Consider the following 21,155-nt stretch of genomic DNA (forward strand, 5'->3'; position numbering starts at 1 on the left):
ACACCACTGTACTCACAAAAGAGGATTATGGGAGGTGAAAATTATAATTAAGTTTTGATTCATTCAATTTTTCATACATTGCACTATAAAATGCCTCTGAGACTAAAGCAGCGTCCTTAACAAAGTACGCCCAAATACTGTAATATGGCGGGACAAATGGTTGTTTTTTTACTTCCACGACTTAAATTTTGAATCTCCACTTTCACACCTTTTGTACCTGACCTTGATCAGAACAAAAGTGATGCCCATGAGGATCTAATTCCCAGTGAATTTTAAGTTTTCTGCTTGGCATCTACACATTAGCTTTCTCGAATTCTGATGACCTCATCGCAGCTTTTATTTTTAGACTGCAAATGAAGTACTGGGAGTTTGGCTCGGGCCTTGTAATAACATTTAGTTATAAACTGCATTGCCAAAGTACACAAATAGGAATGGACTCGTATCTTTGTTAGTCTCATTAGGTACGGTTTTCCTTGAGGTTTTACTGTCAGTGTGCCGCCATGCATGGAGATGGATGTTAAACTAAACTTATTCTGGCGATGGGGCCGGTGCCCCAGACCGCTCAGAGGCGTCGGAGCTAATTTGGCTGCCCAGCTTGGTCTCCCTGTGAAGTGATGAGACCCTGCAGGCCACATTTCAGCTGTGTGACCTGAGCAGCAATGAGATGAGGGAGCCAGTAGAGAAGATGTTATAGAAACATCCTGGATCCTGTCTGTGTTTTAACAAGTGTTAGTTGTGTTAACGTTCGCACTTCTTTTCTCTCTGCCTGTCTTCCAATATATTCGTTTCCTCTCTTTGTCACCGTCTCTGTCCTATTTGTCAACTTCTTTCTCTTTTCTTTTTCCAACCATTTTATTGCTTTCTCATTCTCTTCTTCTCCTGTTCCCATTTTATTCTCAGGGACAAGGCCCCAGGCCAGCGGGAGTGCGACTCGTCAATTGATAACATTAACAAATGTATCCGGGACATTGAGCAGGCCTCTCTGGCAGCAGTCAGCCAGAACCTAGCCAGCAGGGACGACATCTCACTGGAGGTAAGCAAGCGTCAGAAAATAACTTGACATTTTCCTCAGACAACTACCGTTATCTTTCTCTGTTTGCATTTGTCTCTATTTGTCTGTCCTTGTCTGGTTGTTTGTCTCTATCTATCTTTCTTTGCCTCTGTCAGTTTTACAGTCAGATTGTTTCTTTTTCTAGTCCCAGTCTTGCTTTTTGTGTCTCACTGTTACATTTTGAATCTAATATTGGTGGTTTTAATTAGGTTTCTGTCCATTCTAGGTCACAGACACCTCATTAGACAGAAATCAGGGATTTAATGTCATTTTTGCAGTGCAAGCCAGTGTTCTATTGATCCTTCAGTAGCAGACCTGCAGTACAGTTTGGATCCCACTGGATCCGTATACCCCTCTGCCGGTGATTGATATATTTAATTGCAGAACTGGTCACAGACCAGTTTTGTTGCATCATAAAAAGTTTAAGCTTGCATATTAGAAGCTAGTGTAGCTTAGGGAAAATGTTTCTCTCTTTAGCTCTATGCCTAGTGCTTTTTAGCAGCTGAATAATTTGAATGTACCTCTGTCTCATATAAAAAGCAAGACAAAAACTAATTTCTTTTTATTTCCTCTCTTCAGGCGCTACAAGAACAACTGACGTCCACTGTGCAGGAAATTGGCTACTTAATTGACCCCGTTTCCACCGCTGCTAGAGGCGAAGCTTCCCAACTAGGACATAAGGTATATAGGGCAGGGGGTTAATTACTTTGCTTAAATAGTGGAGCTGTGGAGCAACACATTAATACTTTTTTTAAGTGGGTAGCAGTACTACACATTTCCAGTGGGTTGGTTGGACAAAATTAGTATTGATCTTTATCACAGCAGTATCTCTAATAATATCTCAAAATAGTATTATATACCGATTTTTTTTTTTCTTTTTTTGTTCCATCGACTAAATGCGCTCTTTAAATGATCATTGATGCTGTTCGTTGACTTACTGTAACACTTTTCATCCATTTGAAAAAGCAAAAATTGAGGAGTTCTCACAGACCTCATTAAAAACGTTCACCCTTTGCCTCAGGTGATCCAGTTGGCCCGTTACTTTGAACCGCTGATCATGGCCTCTGTGGGTGTGACATCCAAGCTGAGGGACCACCAGCAACAGATGACTTTCCTGGACCAAACTAAGACCCTGGCTGAGTCTGCCCTGCAGATGCTCTATGCTGCCAAGGAGGGTGGAGGAAACCCAAAGGTATAGCTGTTGCTGCTCGTTTTAATATGTGGCTGCTTCACCCCTGGAGGGATTATCTGGGCATTCTTATTCAATCAGTATCAGGTTTATTGCCAAGTAGGTTTTCACATACAATAAATTTACCTTGGTGTTTTGGTTCATAACAATAATCCTACTAATATATAACATGCAGATGTCCTTGTGTGACACTTCACAGGCATCACATACCCATGATGCCATAGATGAGGCAGCTCAGCTCATGAAGGAGGCGGTTGATGACATGATGGTGACACTGAATGACGCTGCCAGTGAAGTGGGCATGGTGGGAGGAATGGTGGAGTCCATCGCAGAGGCCATGGCCAAGGTGGGTGCTGCTGGGCACGGTGTGTCTCACAGGATGTTTGATGCTTGGGGTCAGGGAACACACTGGAAAATGGCTATTAGCCATTTCTTTTCCCTGGATAAAATACTGTTGAGAAAACAAGTGTACTAAATCTGTAAGAGGTTGATAGCGAGTAAAGGGAAACTGGCAGGAAAGTAACCGTCATTTTCTAATTAAGATTTTCTTTTTTCTTCTTCTTTCTTCGTTCCTGTGTGTAACGTCTTGATTACAACCTCAGTACCTCACGGGCACCAAAAAAAAAGTCTTTCCAATTAACAGCCAAACTGTTGGCAAACGCATAAGGTGTGAGGCAAGACAACACCTATATCACAAGTGCAGACAGAATAGCATCAACTAATTACATCCCTCCTCGCCTCTCTGAGTGAGAGTTATCGCAGGTGTGGAAAAGTGCCTCAGGTGTGGGTCACCAGAGGGAACGGCATCTCTGCATTACCTTTGTGTGGGACGTGATGAATAATTAATGAAGGTGGTTCAATTTCCATCTGCATGATGAGCGTGTGTGTTTGTTTTATCCTCGTGTCACTCGGCATGTGCATGTCAGTAGTTGATTAAAAGGAGATTATCCTCTTAGATAATCCATCTACATATTGGTCCCTCTCTGCGGAGGTGGTTTTAAAGGCTTTTCTGTTGAACTTTTAGTCACTTAGTCAAGACTGCAGATTCAAAGGTGTCATCTCACTCGGTGGGATAAGCGTGTACTTGCGATATTGTAGATTAATTTCGGCACCAGCATGCTCCCCCGCCACATGACGTCATCTCTCTCGTCTCCTCAGTTTTGAGACGACTCTGAGCGCTGTCTAATTGAGCAGAAATGCCAGAAACAGAATGTATGCAAGCTGGTGATCAAATGTTTTTGTAGTTTATTTCCGCGCTGTAATTACAGAGTGGATTTGGTGGATAATTTATAATGAGTGTTTATTTGAATATAAAATTGCGTTAATGTTGGTTTGCAGATGAACTGATGCCTGCGCACCAATAGAGTTATTATAATTGAAGGGTAGATTAGATTGAACATGTCACTGCAATTTTAAGAGCTGAATGATTAATTGTTTTCATGTTTGAATAGGTTTTTTACCTTTTGTGAAGGACAAACCAATCATGCCTAAAATGAAAGTGTGTGTGTGTGTGTGTGTATGTGTGTGTGTGTGTGTGTGTGTGTGTGTGTGTGTGTGTGTGTGTGTGTGTGTGTGTGTGTGTGTGTGTGTGTGTGTGTGTGTGTGTGTGTGTGTGTGTGTGTGTGTGTGTGTGTGTGTGTGTGTGTGTGTGTGTGTGTGTGTGTGTGTGTGTGTGTGTGTGTGTGTGTGTGTGTGTGTGTGTGTGTGTCATTCCTTAGCTGGATGAAGGTACACCGCCTGAACCTGACGGCTCATTCGTAGATTACCAGACCAGTATGGTGAAACACTCTAAGGCTATTGCTGTCACCGCTCAGGAAATGGTAAGCCTTCAAGATTGTTGAAATCTGAATGTCTAATGCGCTGACAGCCTTAGGTGAAATGTCGACTGCGTTAAATTAAATGTAAATTTTATTCATCACCACCGGCTTTCTTTCATATATATACTGTCTTTATATGGAACACATTTAGCGCTTTACAAAAAGGCATATTACTATTGTACATGCAGCCCCTTTGTGTACTGTCTAGGGCAGTGGAGTGAATGTGTGTGTTCCAGTTTTGACTGACAGTGAGTGTTGTGTTAATCCCTCAGATGACCAAATCAGTGACATGTCCAGACGAGCTGGGAGGCCTGGCCTCTCAGGTGACCGTGGACTACAGCCAGCTGGCCGTTCAGGGACGACTGGCTGCTCACACAGCTGAGCCAGAGGAGGTGAGGATGGCCTGGATGTCACCCAGTGACTCATTGTCCTCCCCGTTATACAGCTCTGCTACATCAGTGTGGCATATTTATCTTTTTAACACATACAGCTGCATATGTTTAAAAATGGTATGTGAACAATTAGCATTGAGGAAAGATATCATGGTTGAGCTGAGACACATTTTCTGTATAAACATTCACAGTAAAGATTTTATTATTTATCTAAATTGTCTCTTACAAACTGGATTGCTCAGTGAATTTGTATTGTACTGTGTTCTCTGCCACCAGATTGGTTTCCAGATCAAGAACCGAGTGCAGGAGCTCGGACATGGCTGCATCTTCCTCGTCCAGAAGGCTGGAGCTCTGCAGATCACTCCCTCCGACGGTTTCACCAAACGAGAGCTCATTGAATGTGCCCGTGCAGTCACAGAGAAGGTATTCCCCAATCATTGAAAAGATCTGGGTTCGAATTTTGTTGTCTTTTATTTTTTTTTAAATGCATATAATTGTGTCTTTTATCCTATTGATTATCCAAGTTGCCCCTTACGTTAACTTAATATATCGCTTTTCTATCTTTTATCTGTTCTTAATTATGTTAATACAAAATCATTCAGTGCGGGAGCTTTTTCTGCTCGGCCTTGTATGAACCACAACAAACTAGCTCGGTACTGATTTGTTCTTCACATTATTCTCTCACCAAGTGATTCTGTTCTCATGGTATCCACAATATAAAAGGCTTAGGGCTATAATTCATTTCATCATATGCCTCCTGAATTAATGCATTTTGGAAGAGACCATTTGCTAACGGCATGCTTAAGCTTCAAAGGCTGACTGTTTAATTCATAGTCCTTGGCAAAATACACTACTCTGCAGACTGTTTTTAATAATTCATGCTTAAGTATTGCACCAATCATATCCAAGCAGTTCAGCAACATTGTAAAGATGTGGCATGTGAATGCAAACTTATACCTAGAGGTATTTGTACTAGGGAATCCCCATCACTTTGCTTTATATATATATACTAATCTCAATAAAGCAAGAGTTTATTCTTTTGCTTAACATCTTGAAAAAGAAAAGAAAAGCGTTGCCTGCGTAATATGCTCATTCTGTTTTCATCTCCTATCCTTCTCTGAAGCCATCATTTATTTCATGTAAAAATTCAAGTGCCAAGTCATTTCTTTTTTTTTTTAGGTAGCTACATTCCGCAAACATCAGTTAATCAATTTCTGCTGCCACTCAGGCATCTGTGAGGAAAACAAATGGATTGGAAGACAGTTTAACACATTCTCATTTCCCCGAGTGAGTGATGTTGTGCATTGCTCTGCGCCGACATGGTGTTTTGCTGTCACAGCAAATTTGCCACTGGTATTTTGGACTTTTCAGTTGAATGACCAAAAAATAGCATTATTACTTAACAGTAGTAATCGACGGTAGTAGAAACTAATTTTAAGAAATGGTTGTGTACGAAATAGAGAAGACACTATTCCAGCTGCTTTTCAAACCGTTAAGTATTTATAATTGTACTCTCTGCCTTAGGTCAAGATATATCTGCACACCTGTATGATTATAGGGTGTGATGCGTGTGTGTCCTCAGGTATCCTTGGTGCTCTCGGCCCTCCAGGCAGGCAACAAAGGCACTCAGGCCTGCATCACAGCTGCCAGCGCAGTGTCTGGCATCATTGCCGATCTGGACACCACCATCATGTTTGCCTCCGCCGGCACCCTCAATGCAGAGGATGACGAGTCCTTCGCTGATCACAGGTTAGAGCTGCAAATGTCCCAGATTGTATACCTGTATACCAAATACAACTGTGTGAGACATCAGTTAAGTCTACAAGTGCAAGACACGACTGGAGACTAAGATTTTCCCTCTGGTTGTCTTTCATCTGAAGCAGACAGCATGACATATTAGCTGGTGAACATGGAGGCAGGAAGTCTCTGGAGTTAGAAACTACAAATTACCCTCAGGGTTTGAAAGATGAAGGAAGTGTTACATCGCTTACTCTTCTTGCTCTTAGACTAAAGACTCCACTTGGAGGCAGGATCCCCATCGTGCTAAAATAAATCAGAAATAATTTTGTTATATTCTACAAATCCCATATTGTCGCGCAAAGGTTTAGTTAACGTGTCCATAATGTAGTTTCTAAAGGTTGTTAAACTTAGTCAGCCTTGTTATTTTTAAATGAATTTTAGTTCAAAAAGATACAAATCTAATGATCCAAGACAGGACTTGGCACATTACATGTATTAACCTAGATCCTTACAGATAATTGTTAGTGAAATTGTACTGTACCTCACTGAAGAATCATGAAAGCAAAGATGTAGAGAAGCCCTGCCGGGGCAGGATGAAAGGGAATGGAATCCCTTTTCTATATCAAATTATGTCACGCAGCTCACTTAGAAATCAAGAAGAAACTTTGCAGCAGCTTCCTACATTTTCTGTCAATTTCAGAGAAATAACAGACTTGTGACATTGTCTTACCTATCCTTGTGTTTGCACCTCGTTTGATGTACAAATGTCTTTGATATGAAAAGAGGGCCAGTGTGCATCATTTTGATCACTGTGAGTCACACACATTTACATTTTTAGTTTTCAGATCTGGGCTTTTGTCTCCTTTCTTTTTATGCCTCCTCATTTTTCTCTGTCAGGGAAAACATTTTGAAGACGGCTAAAGCTCTGGTAGAGGACACAAAGATGCTGGTGTCCGGTGCGGCTTCCGGGCAGAACAGGTTGGCTCAGGCCGCCCAGTCTTCTGCCAAAACCATTACCCAGCTCACAGATGTGGTCAAACTGGGAGCTGCCAGTATTGGCGCTGATGACCCTGAGACACAGGTTAGTCCATCTTGTTTTTCTTCCCTCGGTTTTCTGTTTGTCCTTTATTCACTGCTCCTGTTATCAGAGATATCGAAGAATGAGCGGTTCATGGCAGTAACCTTTCAGAGTCTCTTCTCTTTCCCCGGCTGAGTTGTAATAAATTGGTGTCCGTCTGTACCGGTGTGTCCTTTTCTCCAGGTGGTTCTCATAAATGCTGTCAAAGATGTGGCTAAGGCGCTGGCTGAGCTCATTAGTGCCACCAAGTGTGCCGCTGGCAAGGCAGCAGATGATCCATCTATGTACCAGCTGAAGAGCGCTGCCAAGGTGAGGGGACCGGGGAGTCTGCAGGTCCTGAAACTGTGTCATCTAATTTAAAGGCCTCCAGTGGGCTTGAATAGTTAAATATGGTGACTGTGTTGTGTTTAGTTGTATTTCTGAAATACGCATATAAAATCCTTTTTTTCCAATGACAGACTATAACAAGAAATCCTCATCTAAATTGATGAACTTGGAGATGTTCCGATACCATTTGTTTCCTTCCTGATACTCATTCCAATTCCCTGAACTTCCGTATTGGGCGATACGAAGTACGAATGATACCAGTGCATTAAAAACAATACAAAAAAGTTTGCATTTTAGGCTGAATAGGAGACATTTCCGATACTGGTATTGGTATTGGAACAACCATAGTATGAATGCATAGCAGACATCCTCCTCTTCCTCAGGCAGGGCCATTAATCAGCTACAGCACCTCTCCTGTCATCATGAAACCTGTTCACACGAGTCACGTCCCAGTAATGTAAATAGCCAGGAAATGAATGTTCTGGATAAAAGGAAACTGGGATATTTATATCAAAGATAAATAGTCTGAATCCTTTACTTCAACACATATTCCGGTGTAGTGGCCATTTGGCAGAAGAATGTAAATCAAAGGGCCACTGACGCACCATGGGTATGTGGTATAGGCATGCAAAAGAGTCTACTGTCCATGATGTGTTGGTCCTATACCTGCCTACTCTAATCCTAAAAATCTAATCTAAGTGAAGCAAACATCTAGAATATTTACACAATACTTCTTCTGAGTAGAACAACTAAATACTATCAACATATAAATTGCCCCTACATGCAGTGTACAGTGTCCAAGCCACACTGCTGACTGCTCGTTATCCCCTCGAGCTGAGAAGTTTTAAAACGTGTCAGTCTGTGGCTGCTCAGTGTGTCATGGAGTCTTTCAGATAATAATAACATGCCTCGCATGCAATTTTAGGACCCGAAGGGAAAAAGAATCTTGTAAACCATTTGTACGATTTTTAGCGTCTTGTCTTGATGGCTGTGGGCTTTCCTGCTTGGGCTCTGTGCGCCCCCTGTCTGTTGAGTTTGATATTGTACACCCTCATAGTCTTCAACCACAGAAGAAAACTGTAGGAGGTTATATCCATCATGCAAAGTAAGGCAACATTTGTTTAGTCATTTTAGGGGGAGCCATTGTGAGTCATGTATAGTGTAAGTTGTCCTATTGTGTTGCAATGTAAAACACGACTTTGTTGGTACGTAGAGGTGTCAGTTGTCTCTATCTTTTGTTTGATTGTTTCATATTTTCTCATTGTTAGCCTCAATATTACAGAAATGACCTAATCATTTTCATAGTTTGGTCATCATGACGCATAAACATACTCTAGTGCTCCATTGCTCTGAAATGTTATGTATGAACGACGATTTGATCAGTTTTCACTTTTTGTGTTCTCTTGTTTGTCCGTCAGGTGATGGTGACCAATGTGACGTCCCTGCTGAAGACGGTCAAGGCTGTAGAGGACGAGGCCACTCGGGGCACCAGAGCACTGGAGGCCACAATCGAGTGCATCAAACAGGAATTGGTGGTGAGGATGTGTGGAGGGCACTTAAATTAATTCAGTTTTACTGGATATTCTTTTTTTTGCCAGTGTCTCCAATCAAATTTGCATACTGCCAAATGACACCCACCCACTTTGTCATCCCCAGGTGTTTCAATCCAGGGATGCTCCCAACAAGACGACCACACCTGAGGAGTTCATTCGCATGACTAAGGGCATCACCAAGGCCACCGCTAAAGCAGTGGCTGCTGGGAACTCTGGCCGGCAGGAGGACGTCATCCATACAGCCAACCTCAGCCGCAAGGCTATTTCAGACATGCTCACCACCTGCAAGGTTCTTTTTTGTTTCCCTTACTAGTAGACAGATTCATACATGTCTTATGACTTAATGTCATGTTGTTACTATAACTTTCCTTTTATATATATGTGTGTATATATACACACATATATATATAAAGGAAAGTTACACAGTCCTGTTGAATCTGTTTTTCAGCAAGCGGCCTACCATCCAGAGGTCAGCGAGGAGGTGAAGAACAGGGCGCTGATGTTCGGATCAGAGTGCACAACTGGATACATCGATTTACTGGAACAAGTGCTATTTGTAAGTCAGTCAGGAAGACGGAGAGTGAGAGATATTTAGTGGTTTGCATTCACAAGTAAGACGATGAAGGTTTGTGGCAAATGGCAGTTTTAGGAGTAGAAAGATGCTCTCATCATGGCTTATGTCGAAATACATTAGACTGATTTTCACCATTAAAAAATAAATGTTTTTCCCCAAATATAGAAGAAAAATTGACCAGTTTGATTTCTTGGACATTAATTTAAATTTTAGTAAAGTGTTGTGGTTTTAAATGATACTTGGCCACATGGAGTTTGTAAGGTTTGAGCCAACTGTGGGTCTAATAGAGTTTTAGGGGTCAAAAAAATCAAATGTAATTTAGCTCTGAAAGGAAAAAAAAGCCATTACTTTTATTAATCCAGTGGAGACCATTCCTCATTGTTTGCACACAACCAGAAGAATGTTGTCTCCGTCTTTTTTCAAGCAGAATAGTGTTTGTTAAATGTGTGTTTTTGTGTGTGTGTGTGTGTGTGTAGGTTCTGCAGAGGCCTACTGCAGATCAGAAGCAGCAGTTGGCAGCTTGCTCCAAACGAGTGGCAGGAGCTGTCACAGAGCTCATCCAGACTGCAGAGGCCATGAAAGGTAAGGGCACACACTCTTCACACACCTTCGGCAGTGTTATTTGGGATGAACTCAAATAACTTTTATTTCTTTACTAATGAAGCTTACAACAAAATCTGCCATGTTTATAATCCCCAGTAGGAGGCTACTACATCTACAAGGGAATAAGCTTTTCATTTCCCAAATAACAGCGAAACATTCCTTTTAGACAATCTTTTGGTAATACCCCTGTCCTCTGTTTCTTGCCACAGATGGAGGTAAGTTCGGATTGTTTTTTTGTTCTGTGACTTATTTCACCAGTTGCGAGCTGTTCGACACCTCCTCTCCTCTCCGCTAACATTGATTCATTTAATCTCCTTTTGAAATCCAGCTGCTCTCAGGCTTCTCAAGTACATTGAGTCAGTTCAAACCATCGCGCTTCGTTTTCATTTTCGTTTCATCTCATTTTAAATCAATCACTCCATCTTCATTTCAGTGAACGGCAGTCTGTGGCCTCCATCAGCTATGCATGGGATGCAGTGATGTGTGTAATCACGGTGTTGTTGTTGTGTGGCATGGATCTTTTGACTCACTGCTTCCAGAAGTACGTTTTTAAAATCCTGTTTTTTTTTTTAATTGTGTGTGTGTGTGTGTGTGTGTGTGTGTGTGTGTGTGCATTTCGTGCCTTAGGTTCAGAGTGGGTGGACCCCGAGGATCCAACAGTGATTGCAGAGACAGAGCTGCTCGGAGCGGCAGCGTCCATTGAAGCAGCAGCTAAGAAGCTGGAGCAGCTCAAACCCCGAGCCAAGCCCAAGGTGGGTTAGTTACCACATGACATAACTCACTGTGACGTCGTCGGTGTGTGGAGAGACAGAGTTGGTCCTGAAAGAGTTGCAGAGCAGTAGAAAAAAAGTGAAAGGTTATGACTCATAAAACGCAAGCTTTCATTACAATGCTTAGTATAAATATATAGGTTGTAGGCGGTAGTGGAAGAAGTTATCAGATCTTTTAGTGAGAGTATTAATACCACAGTGTAAAAATACTCCAATACAAGTAAAAGTCCTGCATTCAAAAGTTTGCTCAAGTAAAAATACAGAAGTATATAATCTATATTAGACACATTTCCTTTGCAGCAATGCTTTGAAGCATGACCCCTTATACCTTCATCAATGTTCTCTGCTTCTCAGTAAACATCTCTGTTGTTTTTTTGTGGTTTGTATTCAAGTTTCAATGTTGGGAGTTTGAGATTTCACAGGAACAAAATGACACATTTAGTTTTTGTTGACATTTACAGAATGTTGCTCAGTGTCTTGTGCCGTCTCCTCCCTCTGAAATGTTCCGATCAAACTTTCCTTGACCTGGATTTAAGATCAGAACTTCACCAGAATCTCTTCATTTGAACTTTCCATAACTATCACGGACATTCAAGTTTTACCCATTATTGGATATCCGTGACAACTCATACATTATATATTATCTTCAGCCATATTCCCTTCTGCCGTGTTTCCCCGTCGTCCTCCCATCATCCGTCCTGTGCTAGCTGTTGCTAAAGCTTGTCCCAGTATATGTCCTCTGGCTCCCAGTTAACCCTTCCCTGCCTGCCCCCACCACCGGAGGCCTTCTCTGCAGGGCTCTGTCTGATATGTTTGATATATTAGGTTGTTATTCCGTTCCAACTATATATCAAACATATTCCTACAGTGTCCCGCCCTGTCTACAGACTTGTGGTGTGAATGTGTGTGTTCTAAACAGGCGGAGTATGATCGGATGTGTAACACTGACAGATAATCGTCGTGCAGAGCCTTGTTTCTTCTTCGGTTGCATCTAGCTCCTTATCAGCTGTTAAAAAAAGATGCTTTGTATCTGGCTGCTTAAAGACATCTTTTGTTTCTCTTAGTCACCAAAAATCATCAGTCGGATGTAACTTTCTTCATCTCCAAGTTGAAAAGAGTTACATTTGGGAGCGATCTGCGATGATTTGACTTGGTATTTCACTTATAATCCCAGTGGTACTGAAGGTAGGAAACTCCGGCCTCTTGAAGGATCCTGTCCGACTGATTTCTTTCCTTAACCCTCAGCAAGCAGACGAGACGCTGAACTTTGAGGAGCAGATCCTGGAGGCAGCCAAGTCCATCGCTGCAGCGACCAGCGCTTTGGTCAAATCGGCCTCGGCTGCCCAGAGAGAGCTGGTGGCTCAGGGCAAAGTGGGCCTCATCCCTGCCAACGCTGTGGACGACGGACAGTGGTCCCAGGGGCTCATCTCCGCTGTAAGTCTGCAGTAAGGGGCCATTTTCTGCAGTTTACAATCTGAGGCACAATTTTGCCAGCAACATTTTCCGTCTCTGCTTTTCTCTTCCAGGCACGTATGGTAGCAGCAGCGACCAGCAACCTGTGTGAGGCAGCCAACGCCTCCGTGCAAGGCCATGCAAGTGAGGAGAAGCTCATCTCTTCAGCCAAGCAGGTGGCTGCCTCCACCGCCCAGCTGCTGGTGGCCTGTAAGGTGAAGGCTGACCAGGACTCCGAGGCCATGAGGAGACTACAGGTGCAGCTCAACTCCCAATTTGTTCTCATGACATGGAGCAGGTTCAGTGTTGTTGTTCACTGTCTCTTTATGCTGCCGTTAGCTGCTCTCAACTGATCTCTTTCTCTCACAGATTGCTGGGAATGCAGTAAAGAAGGCCTCCGACAACTTGGTGCGGGCCGCTCAGAAGGCAGCGTTTGACAAAGCAGATGAAGCCAACGTGGTGGTCAAGACGAAGTTCGTGGGGGGAATAGCACAGGTAAGAACGCAGAGCAGTGGAGGGAGCTTTTGGAAGTTGGTTTCACTTGCTAACCTGAGTGGGGAACATGTGATACACACATGTGATAGTTCATTTGTTAATTGGCAATTTTATACTTATTTAATCATTTTTGACAAGTGAAGATTTGGACATATTAGCACTAGATTGCTTTTATTTAAACATCCAAAACGTAAGAAATACTGTCTGTCCTCACTTACATATAGGCTCAAATAGTTTCCTGTAGTTATTACAATATTATCACATTCTTGAATTCTCTTTGCTACACTGTCACACGTAGCTGGGCACTGACATTTGGCTGCATTAACTTAATGCCTTTAACAATGTAGACCAAGTTTTTAAACGCACTCAGTTTCTAGATTAATTCCTTCCTCCTCAAAAAATTGTTAATCTTCTTTCATCCAGTACTCATACCAAGACTGTATTTTTGATTTTCGAAATGTGGGAATTGAAGCTCAGTACACCTGTGCGTACGCACACAAACACACTCATCAAACAGATTTGTTAATATTTAAGCGTATGTGTCTTATGTGAACCAAAAGCGGGCTGAGTGAAAATGAGGCTGCTGTCTCAAAATATGTTTTACAGAGTTCTGTAGCAGTTAAAATGTGTTTTTGTCCGTCTAGATCATTGCAGCGCAGGAGGAGATGCTGAGAAAGGAGAGAGAGCTGGAAGAAGCTCGAAAGAAACTGGCTCAAATCAGGCAGCAGCAGTACAAGTTCCTGCCCAGCGAACTACGAGAGGACGACAACTAAATATTCAAACTCGCATCTGCATACGCTCTAAGCCGCGTGAAGAGCACATCTGTGTTTGTGTTGCGAGTTGTGTCCTTTTTAACGGCACACTTGAGCAGCTATGTGGCCTACAGCGACTTCACATATGTTGTGACTGTTTTTACAAACCAGTAATGCCCGAGTCTGCAGTGAGTCCACCTCACATGGAAAGATCTCAAACTCGCATGTTTGAATTACTACTGTATGGAACTGACTACTTTCAAAAAAAAAAAAACGACTGAAGAACTGCTCATTGTCCTGATGTATAGCATAACTACTCTGACTGATCCGATCTGAACCAGAATGTGACACGCTCTGGACAAACGGCACAGCTCACATGCTCTCATGTTTGCCCTTAAGCTACAGTTCCTTTTTTTTCTTTTTTTTATTTCGCAAATTGCAGCTCTAAATCTGAAGAAAAAAGATTGTATTGCCGTTCATGTGATATAGCCGTTTCACTGCAACACCACGATTTCAGCTCGGTACTCTGATATTGTTTGAATGTTGTCTTTTATGCTCCAATGTTGGCACCTTAATATCTGTTTCAATCATGTGACGTGTCTTGACTTTGATTCAGTGGTCATTAACCCTATATGGAAGGTAAGACGCATATTTGGTGTTTCTTGGACCACAGTGTAAATTTCAATAACAGACAGTTGTTTTTGGGGAATCTGCCTTTTAAAGTAGACCGTGATGTAAGCGTCTTTGGTTTCATTTTTTTTATGCAAATATTGTTGGGCTCTACATGCAAAATGTCTTTCTAAGGTGCAACAAATTCTACATGTTTGTCTGAGCTCTTGAATATAGGTGTCATCGTGTGCAGCCGCTCAGACTCGAGTAGAATGTTTTACATTACCTTACCATGTGAATGCTTTTCTACACAGGACCACATATTACCGTTGAAGGAATATTTATTACTCCTGTAGTTGTTGTTTTTTAGCGAAGAGGGGTCAGAAATGGTCTCACTTATTTACCGCAACTAGCAGAGCCTGTGGTCAGATATCCTTCATACATCTTAAGGGTATTGAGACCTACAAACGCCGTCAACTGAATTTGATCATCATGCAATAACATGGATGGTGCTCTAGGAGGCAGCGTTGGTTTCCCTTACACCATGCAAACTTCAAGTAATAATATAGGAGATGATATTGTATAATGGAGTGCTTGTTTTAAGTATATAATATGTGGTTGGAGTAACCAGGCAGGTTGATTGGCTACAACATCTTGCAAATGAAGAATACCTGTAAATGCCTCAGACGTCTTGAATCGATGGAGTGCCGTGCAGTGCCACTTCTGTGCTTCGTCTGGCGGTTACTACTGCCTGCAGATTTACTTTGGCCCTTCCCTTGGTGATTTTCTATCCCACTGTCAACCACTGCCAGGGATTGATTTGACTCCATTCAACTCCCAATTCTGTAAATTCAGAAAGCAGCACAAAAAAATGTGGCAATAAGCTTAATTGTATCAAATAAAACTGGTTAGAATTGCTGTTAAAATAAGTGGATTGAAAGTGAAGTGACTGCAACACTAATCACTGCAGTTCATCTCCTTTTTTTTGCTCCATCACTCTGTGAATTGCAGGGTGCTTTGTGTGACTATACTGAATATACTACTTGCTGCAATAGAAGAACCTTTTGTTTACCGAGTTTGATTGTAGTGTTTGGTTCCCTCGTCTTACTTTATGGGCTGTGTTTCTATATTAAACTACAGTAAATCGTAAGATTAGGTCCTGCTGTGAAAATGCATGGCTTTGTGCTTCAGATGCATCTCTTTGTTGATACAGTGACAGAGTTTACCTTTTGAAGGATGCACTGAGTGATTCTGACCTCCACATACAAGACCGTATACCACAGCTAATGGCTCAAGACAGACCGTCACATTACAGTTAGTTTTTTTTAACAGTTGGGGTCTGAATTCAGAGGTGTTGTCTGGCATTGTATTTTGTGTGGGGGGGGGGGAATGGGGTCCACTACTCATCAGTCAAGTCTGTAGTGTTATTATTAGTGCCTTAGTCCGTAGCCCATACAGTGTCTGGTCAGCTTGAGTGACCGCTTCACCTCATCGGTCAGTCGAAGGTGCTGGTCGATTGTTTGGGAATGTAGGTTCATGTCCGTCGGGGTTTCCTAACATTTATTGTCTCACTTCTTAACGTACTGTTCCTTTAAGTGCTGAACGCTGCCACATGTAAGGCCTTTTTGGGGATGACAGAGGAACTGTCCACCAGTCAACAAAATGTGTTGCTGTAGATGTACCATCAGCATATATATATATATAAGTATGTATATTATATATATGGACACATTTTTGTACTGCATTCCATGGGCATGTACCACAGTGCTTCTAAACTACGACAGACTGGAGATTTTAGTTTGTCAACTGCTTTATTGTGTGTTATGAAGTCACTGATATTCTATGAATTGGCTTTTTCTCCTCGTGCTTTTAAGCCTCTATGAAAGGTGAATGTGATAAGAACATGTTGATATATCTGTCACCGTTAACATGTTGTGCCGCATTTCAATGATGTGGAGTAATTGAAGTGTCCTGTACGTTTTTTCCCCCTCAGAACAGAATCAAATTAAGAAGTTGCTACAATAAAGATAAGTGATAACATACAATATAATAAATATTTATCCGGCCTCAATAAAACTATTTTTTTGTATTCACTGAAAATAAAGCATTTCAATGTAACTTTGTGTGTCAAATTTACTTTGGTGGTTATTTCTTTTGTGGAGCAAAGCCAGATATGTACATGCATTTTACAGCAGGTATCATTTATAGTTTGCTATCATATCCTTACTCTCTGGTTTATGAAAACACATTTGTTTTCAAATTTGAGACCTGCATAACATGCTTTCCACCATGTGTACTCGGCGTTCCCTCATTTTGCTGATCTTCCAGTTTGGGGTGTTTGGGGTGTAATGCTTTTGATTGTCTGAATGTAAATTTTAACTTGGAAATATCTTAAGTCCCCCCCCCCCCCCCCCCCCAATAATATAACTTTACCAATACTGCATCTAACCGGAACATTTTAAGATTCTTTAAAAATAAAAACACACAAAAAATCCCACCTTTTTATACGAGTAAATATAATCAAAACAAAACAAAGAAGCATGCTTGACTGTGCTCCAAATAAGTTTGAAGTACAGTCACTTCCCTCCTAAGCTCAAATATCAGAAACCACGTTCAGGGTTGTAGCTACCATTGAGGACACGACCCCCGTGTCCTCAATGGTAGCTACAACCCTGAACGTGGTTTCTGTCTAAATTTGTGAGGTTTTACACTCGACAATTTAAAATTGTGCTCATTTTGGTCATTTTGCAGGCTAATTCCTGGCTATTCAGACTTGATGTATCTAAATTTGACTACTTTTAGGAAACCGAAAAAAACAAACTATACCAAAAAATACCTTTCTTTGAGTAAAATAAACTTATTTTGACTTTCTTTTACCTTTTTTCTCATTAAGCAAAGTATATCCATTTGCTTGAGTGTTAAATAAAAGATTTGGTCTCAATAAAAGTCTTAACTAAGAATATTTACATCAGAAAATATCTGATCAAAGAATCCTTCATTCTCCATCCCACTTTTGACACTTCAGTTTTCAGTCCTTGATCCCAAAATATTCCTTTTGCTTGGTACTCAAAATGTATCGAGGATCAACACCCAGACCTGAAGGAATCACTTCTCCGCCAGAAAAAACATTATTTAGACCTTTATCTTGAGAAATACAGTTTACAGAAAGTGAGATTTAAGAGTTTGCTAGATAGATCTGACTCTCCATGTGTTTCTGTTACATCGTCTTGCAGTGTCTCAGCAGCAGCACTGACGGGATGCAGAACCACAACAGGTGAATAACAGAGAATGGAGAGATGGCAGGCGAACAAGGTCCCTTTACGTGTCTCAGGACATGATGGTATTTCTGTGTCGGTGCTAAACCTGAAGCTAAATCCAATCCACGGTATGAAGTGAGAGCCGTGCTAAATTTGCCCGGCGCTAAAATTTGAGGCGGCAATGTCAATTACTGTGGCACAGCTGCTTTGAACACTGCTCTTAAATCTGGAATCCTTTTTTGATGTTTTCACCTAAAGTAGTTTCTTTAGGCTACTAATGCATACGCTCTCCTACTGACAGACATCTAACTCTCTCTAATGCTTTTAATATTTTCCAGTTCCTGCTGGATCTGACTTTTAACAAGAGGCCCTGTTACATTGACTTGAGGGGAAGACGCCAAAAACCCTGGCTAGAAGGACGAGGGCATTGAATTTAATGTGGACAAGCAGCTGATAGAAGATATAGCTCATCAATTATTTTTACGCCCTAAATCGAATTATATTAAAAGTCAGAAAGCGGATATGGTTACTGATGACTGCTGCGTGCTACATATCAAGGTTATAGGCTTCATCCACTAAAGACAGTTGTATTCAATATAAGATGACCTGCCCCGACTTGTAGGCGCCACAGGCACAAAGAGTACCTTCTCAGCCACAATTGCCTCGAAGTCGCTGCTTCATTTTTAACAGTTTAATTTCAATAAAAAAAAGATTGTCACATCAGGTTGTTGGCTGTGTTACTCCGATGGTGTAAAATGACACATCAATGACACGCTGTAACAAGCGTTCACAGTGGATAAAGCCACTCATCACACTGATATTTTTACATGACCTCACATATCAGCCCCTCGTGTCTGAACCGTTCTGATGAGCCTGATCGGGTTGAATCACATGCAAGAAGTGAAGTTTGACTCAGAAGGATTGGGTGGAACACCAAAACTGTTCCGCCTCGATACTTTTAATTATTGAAGAGTAAGTGAGACATTCCAGTCAGACATTATTAACAATGAAATCATCACAGTACTCACATTTTTTGTCTGGGAGCTGCTCACCCAGCTGTCTCAACACATCTATCATGAACCACTCAAACAGCTCTGGCCTTCATTTTTGGTTTGACACATCAGCATCAAGGTTTTACTTTCACTAACTGCAAACTGTTAAACCCCTTTAAAAATACTCACAAAAGAGCTGCGATGTGAGTTGTTCACAACAATAAATGAGTAATGCAGACACGGCCACCAACATTCAATAGTCACCTCATTAAATACAATTTCAACGGTCTTTGAACTTCACATGTGGCTCTTCAAAGGGACATATGGGGCGACATTCCTGCATGATGGGAATTAAGGGAATACTGAGGGTAGGTTCAATTATACTACCCATCACAGTGAAACTTTTTGTTGAACAGATCACTTGAAAGTCAACTCTTTTTCAAGTAGAGCAACACTCAAGAAATGATCTCTATAGTGTGCAACAATGAGGAAAAATGCCATTTCAGACCTAGTAGCCAATACATCCATTTTACTTTTAATCTGGAAATGGTCAGTTAAAAAAAGGGAATCATTTAAATAGACTTTAGATTATGGATTGGCTTTAGCCTGAATAAAACAATGTGATAAAAGGCTCTAAAGAAACTGTGAAGATGACCACTTGGTCTTTTGCTGCAGGCAAAAATACCGAAAACGTGTTGTTCATGTATCATGGCCCTGGGAAGAGAGTATAAAAATCCCAAAGTGAGTTACATTAAAAAGACTTCTGTCTGCACTGTTGATAACTCTGAGCCCAAGTATTTTAGAATTATTTACAGACAATCAAAACCCTAAGCTTTAATCGGAGTAAATCATTAACTGTTGGACAGGTACAATGCGTCGATGCTCATCTCTCTATCTATCCAGTGTGCTAGGGTGACATGGATTGCGTCATCAGCCTCTCTGATCTCTGTATATGACTGGCATGCCTGGTGGCTGCTTAACAGTCCACAAAACACATGGCGGAATGACAACACAGTGACAGCTGACTGCCGTAAAAAAGCTCCATGTCCATGCCTGGACCACCAAAGAGATACAATATATGGAGTAAATAAAACAGAAGAAAAGGGACAAATAACTGAAGGAAATATTCCTTAGAAAAGTTAAAAATTCACCATCAAAACTTCCTCAGGTGTTCAAACTAGGAACATGCATTATTGAGTCAAGATTTATCCAGTTCTATGTGTGATTGATTGTGGAATGACTTTTCATTTAGGCTGCTTGTTATTTTTTCCTATTTTTCTCCCAATTACTTAACAAAGGAACCACAATGATCTGATTTGACAGAAAGCTACTAATGCCCCTTTTGTTAAAGTCAGGTTCTGTAAGTGTCAGAGTGGATGTGAGGGCCATGGGTCAAACAGGTGCTTTCCTAGTTGGAGGATCACACAAATATGCACTCAACAAAACACAAGCAAGAAAGGAAGGATACTTAAAACTAAAGGCTCCAAACAACAACATACTGTCAGTGTGGGTTTTTATGCCTCATGGACAATAAAACACTGCTGTTCTTAAAGTTTTACATAACACTAGTTAATGTGCGTGCAGCATACATCTTCATTTCACCCATTAACTTATATTTAGCCACATTTGGAACTTGATTCTTCTTTGTCAAGATCCAATCCCCCCAACATGAACAAAAATGAATTACTGTAGTTGACAGTAAACTATTATTACTCAACAATCTACTCGTCCAGGCCACAGGTTGTGTGTGACAGCTGCGGCTGTGCCAGGGGCCCTGTGAACTATCACAGAGGCACAGTGAGGGGGGCTGTGGAAATGCCAAAGCTTCTGTATTGTAAGAGGAACTTCCACAGGGCCTTATCCAATCATACATATTTGTTATGCATGAATAGCTCTAATACAATTAATTCTAGTAGCATTCTCTGTTGAAATGTTGAAATGTACATCATTCATTTAAGGTCTGACATCCTTTATTTTGGCAAATACGGAATTAAAAGTATAACAAATTGTAATACATATGATTCAATTATTTCTAATTTGCATCTTCTCATTTGCAGTTTATGGGTTATTTTCCTGGGCGATAACTAATATCAGCAAGTTTCTCCCCTCAGAGGAACCACTACTCATTTGATTCTTCACACTCTGCTCATACCTGTCACTTGGGGGGTGTTAGACATAGGAGTGGACTGAAAAGTCTTGGTGTGACGGGGTGCCCTCCTCCTGCTCCTGACGTCTACACCCCATGTGTAGTCATAGCAGTGGTCAAATGTCTTGGAAGAGCGAATCACCGAGGAGATCCAGAAAAAAAAGACAGGTCCCGCTTTGACAAACAGCTGCAGTTGTATTGGGTATCCATTAACTGCCTGGCCAAACGACATATTTGACTCACTACAAACTCAGGAGAGCTCGCACTCCAGCTGGGCGTTCAGTGCGGTTCCGACGCTCCGATCCTTCCATTCAGTTTCTTCTTAGTTGTGCGCGGACACCACCGACAATAAGCAGCC

General features: G+C 41.4%; 1 protein-coding gene across 1 annotated transcript in view; it reads left to right on the plus strand.

The window, feature by feature from the left end:
- Positions 1–15,773, plus strand: part of LOC142970058 (talin-2) — a 59,663-nt gene extending 43,890 nt beyond the window's left edge. The window contains exons 39-57 of the mRNA XM_076110208.1: positions 901–1,033; positions 1,631–1,732; positions 2,073–2,243; positions 2,440–2,586; positions 3,959–4,060; positions 4,330–4,449; positions 4,726–4,872; positions 6,032–6,198; positions 7,087–7,270; positions 7,451–7,576; positions 9,013–9,129; positions 9,251–9,436; positions 9,596–9,703; positions 10,198–10,303; positions 10,952–11,076; positions 12,340–12,528; positions 12,621–12,803; positions 12,916–13,041; positions 13,686–15,773. Coding sequence (XP_075966323.1) covers positions 901–1,033; positions 1,631–1,732; positions 2,073–2,243; positions 2,440–2,586; positions 3,959–4,060; positions 4,330–4,449; positions 4,726–4,872; positions 6,032–6,198; positions 7,087–7,270; positions 7,451–7,576; positions 9,013–9,129; positions 9,251–9,436; positions 9,596–9,703; positions 10,198–10,303; positions 10,952–11,076; positions 12,340–12,528; positions 12,621–12,803; positions 12,916–13,041; positions 13,686–13,814 — 2,668 coding nt within the window. The 3' untranslated portion in view covers positions 13,815–15,773. The remainder of the gene's footprint in view (positions 1–900; positions 1,034–1,630; positions 1,733–2,072; positions 2,244–2,439; positions 2,587–3,958; positions 4,061–4,329; positions 4,450–4,725; positions 4,873–6,031; positions 6,199–7,086; positions 7,271–7,450; positions 7,577–9,012; positions 9,130–9,250; positions 9,437–9,595; positions 9,704–10,197; positions 10,304–10,951; positions 11,077–12,339; positions 12,529–12,620; positions 12,804–12,915; positions 13,042–13,685) is intronic.
- The last annotated feature ends 5,382 nt before the right edge of the window (positions 15,774–21,155 follow it).

The sequence above is a fragment of the Anarhichas minor genome, unplaced genomic scaffold (genome assembly GCF_050575085.1).
Source record: "Anarhichas minor isolate MPS153535 unplaced genomic scaffold, ASM5057508v1 ptg000042l, whole genome shotgun sequence".
Taxonomy (NCBI): domain Eukaryota; kingdom Metazoa; phylum Chordata; class Actinopteri; order Perciformes; family Anarhichadidae; genus Anarhichas; species Anarhichas minor.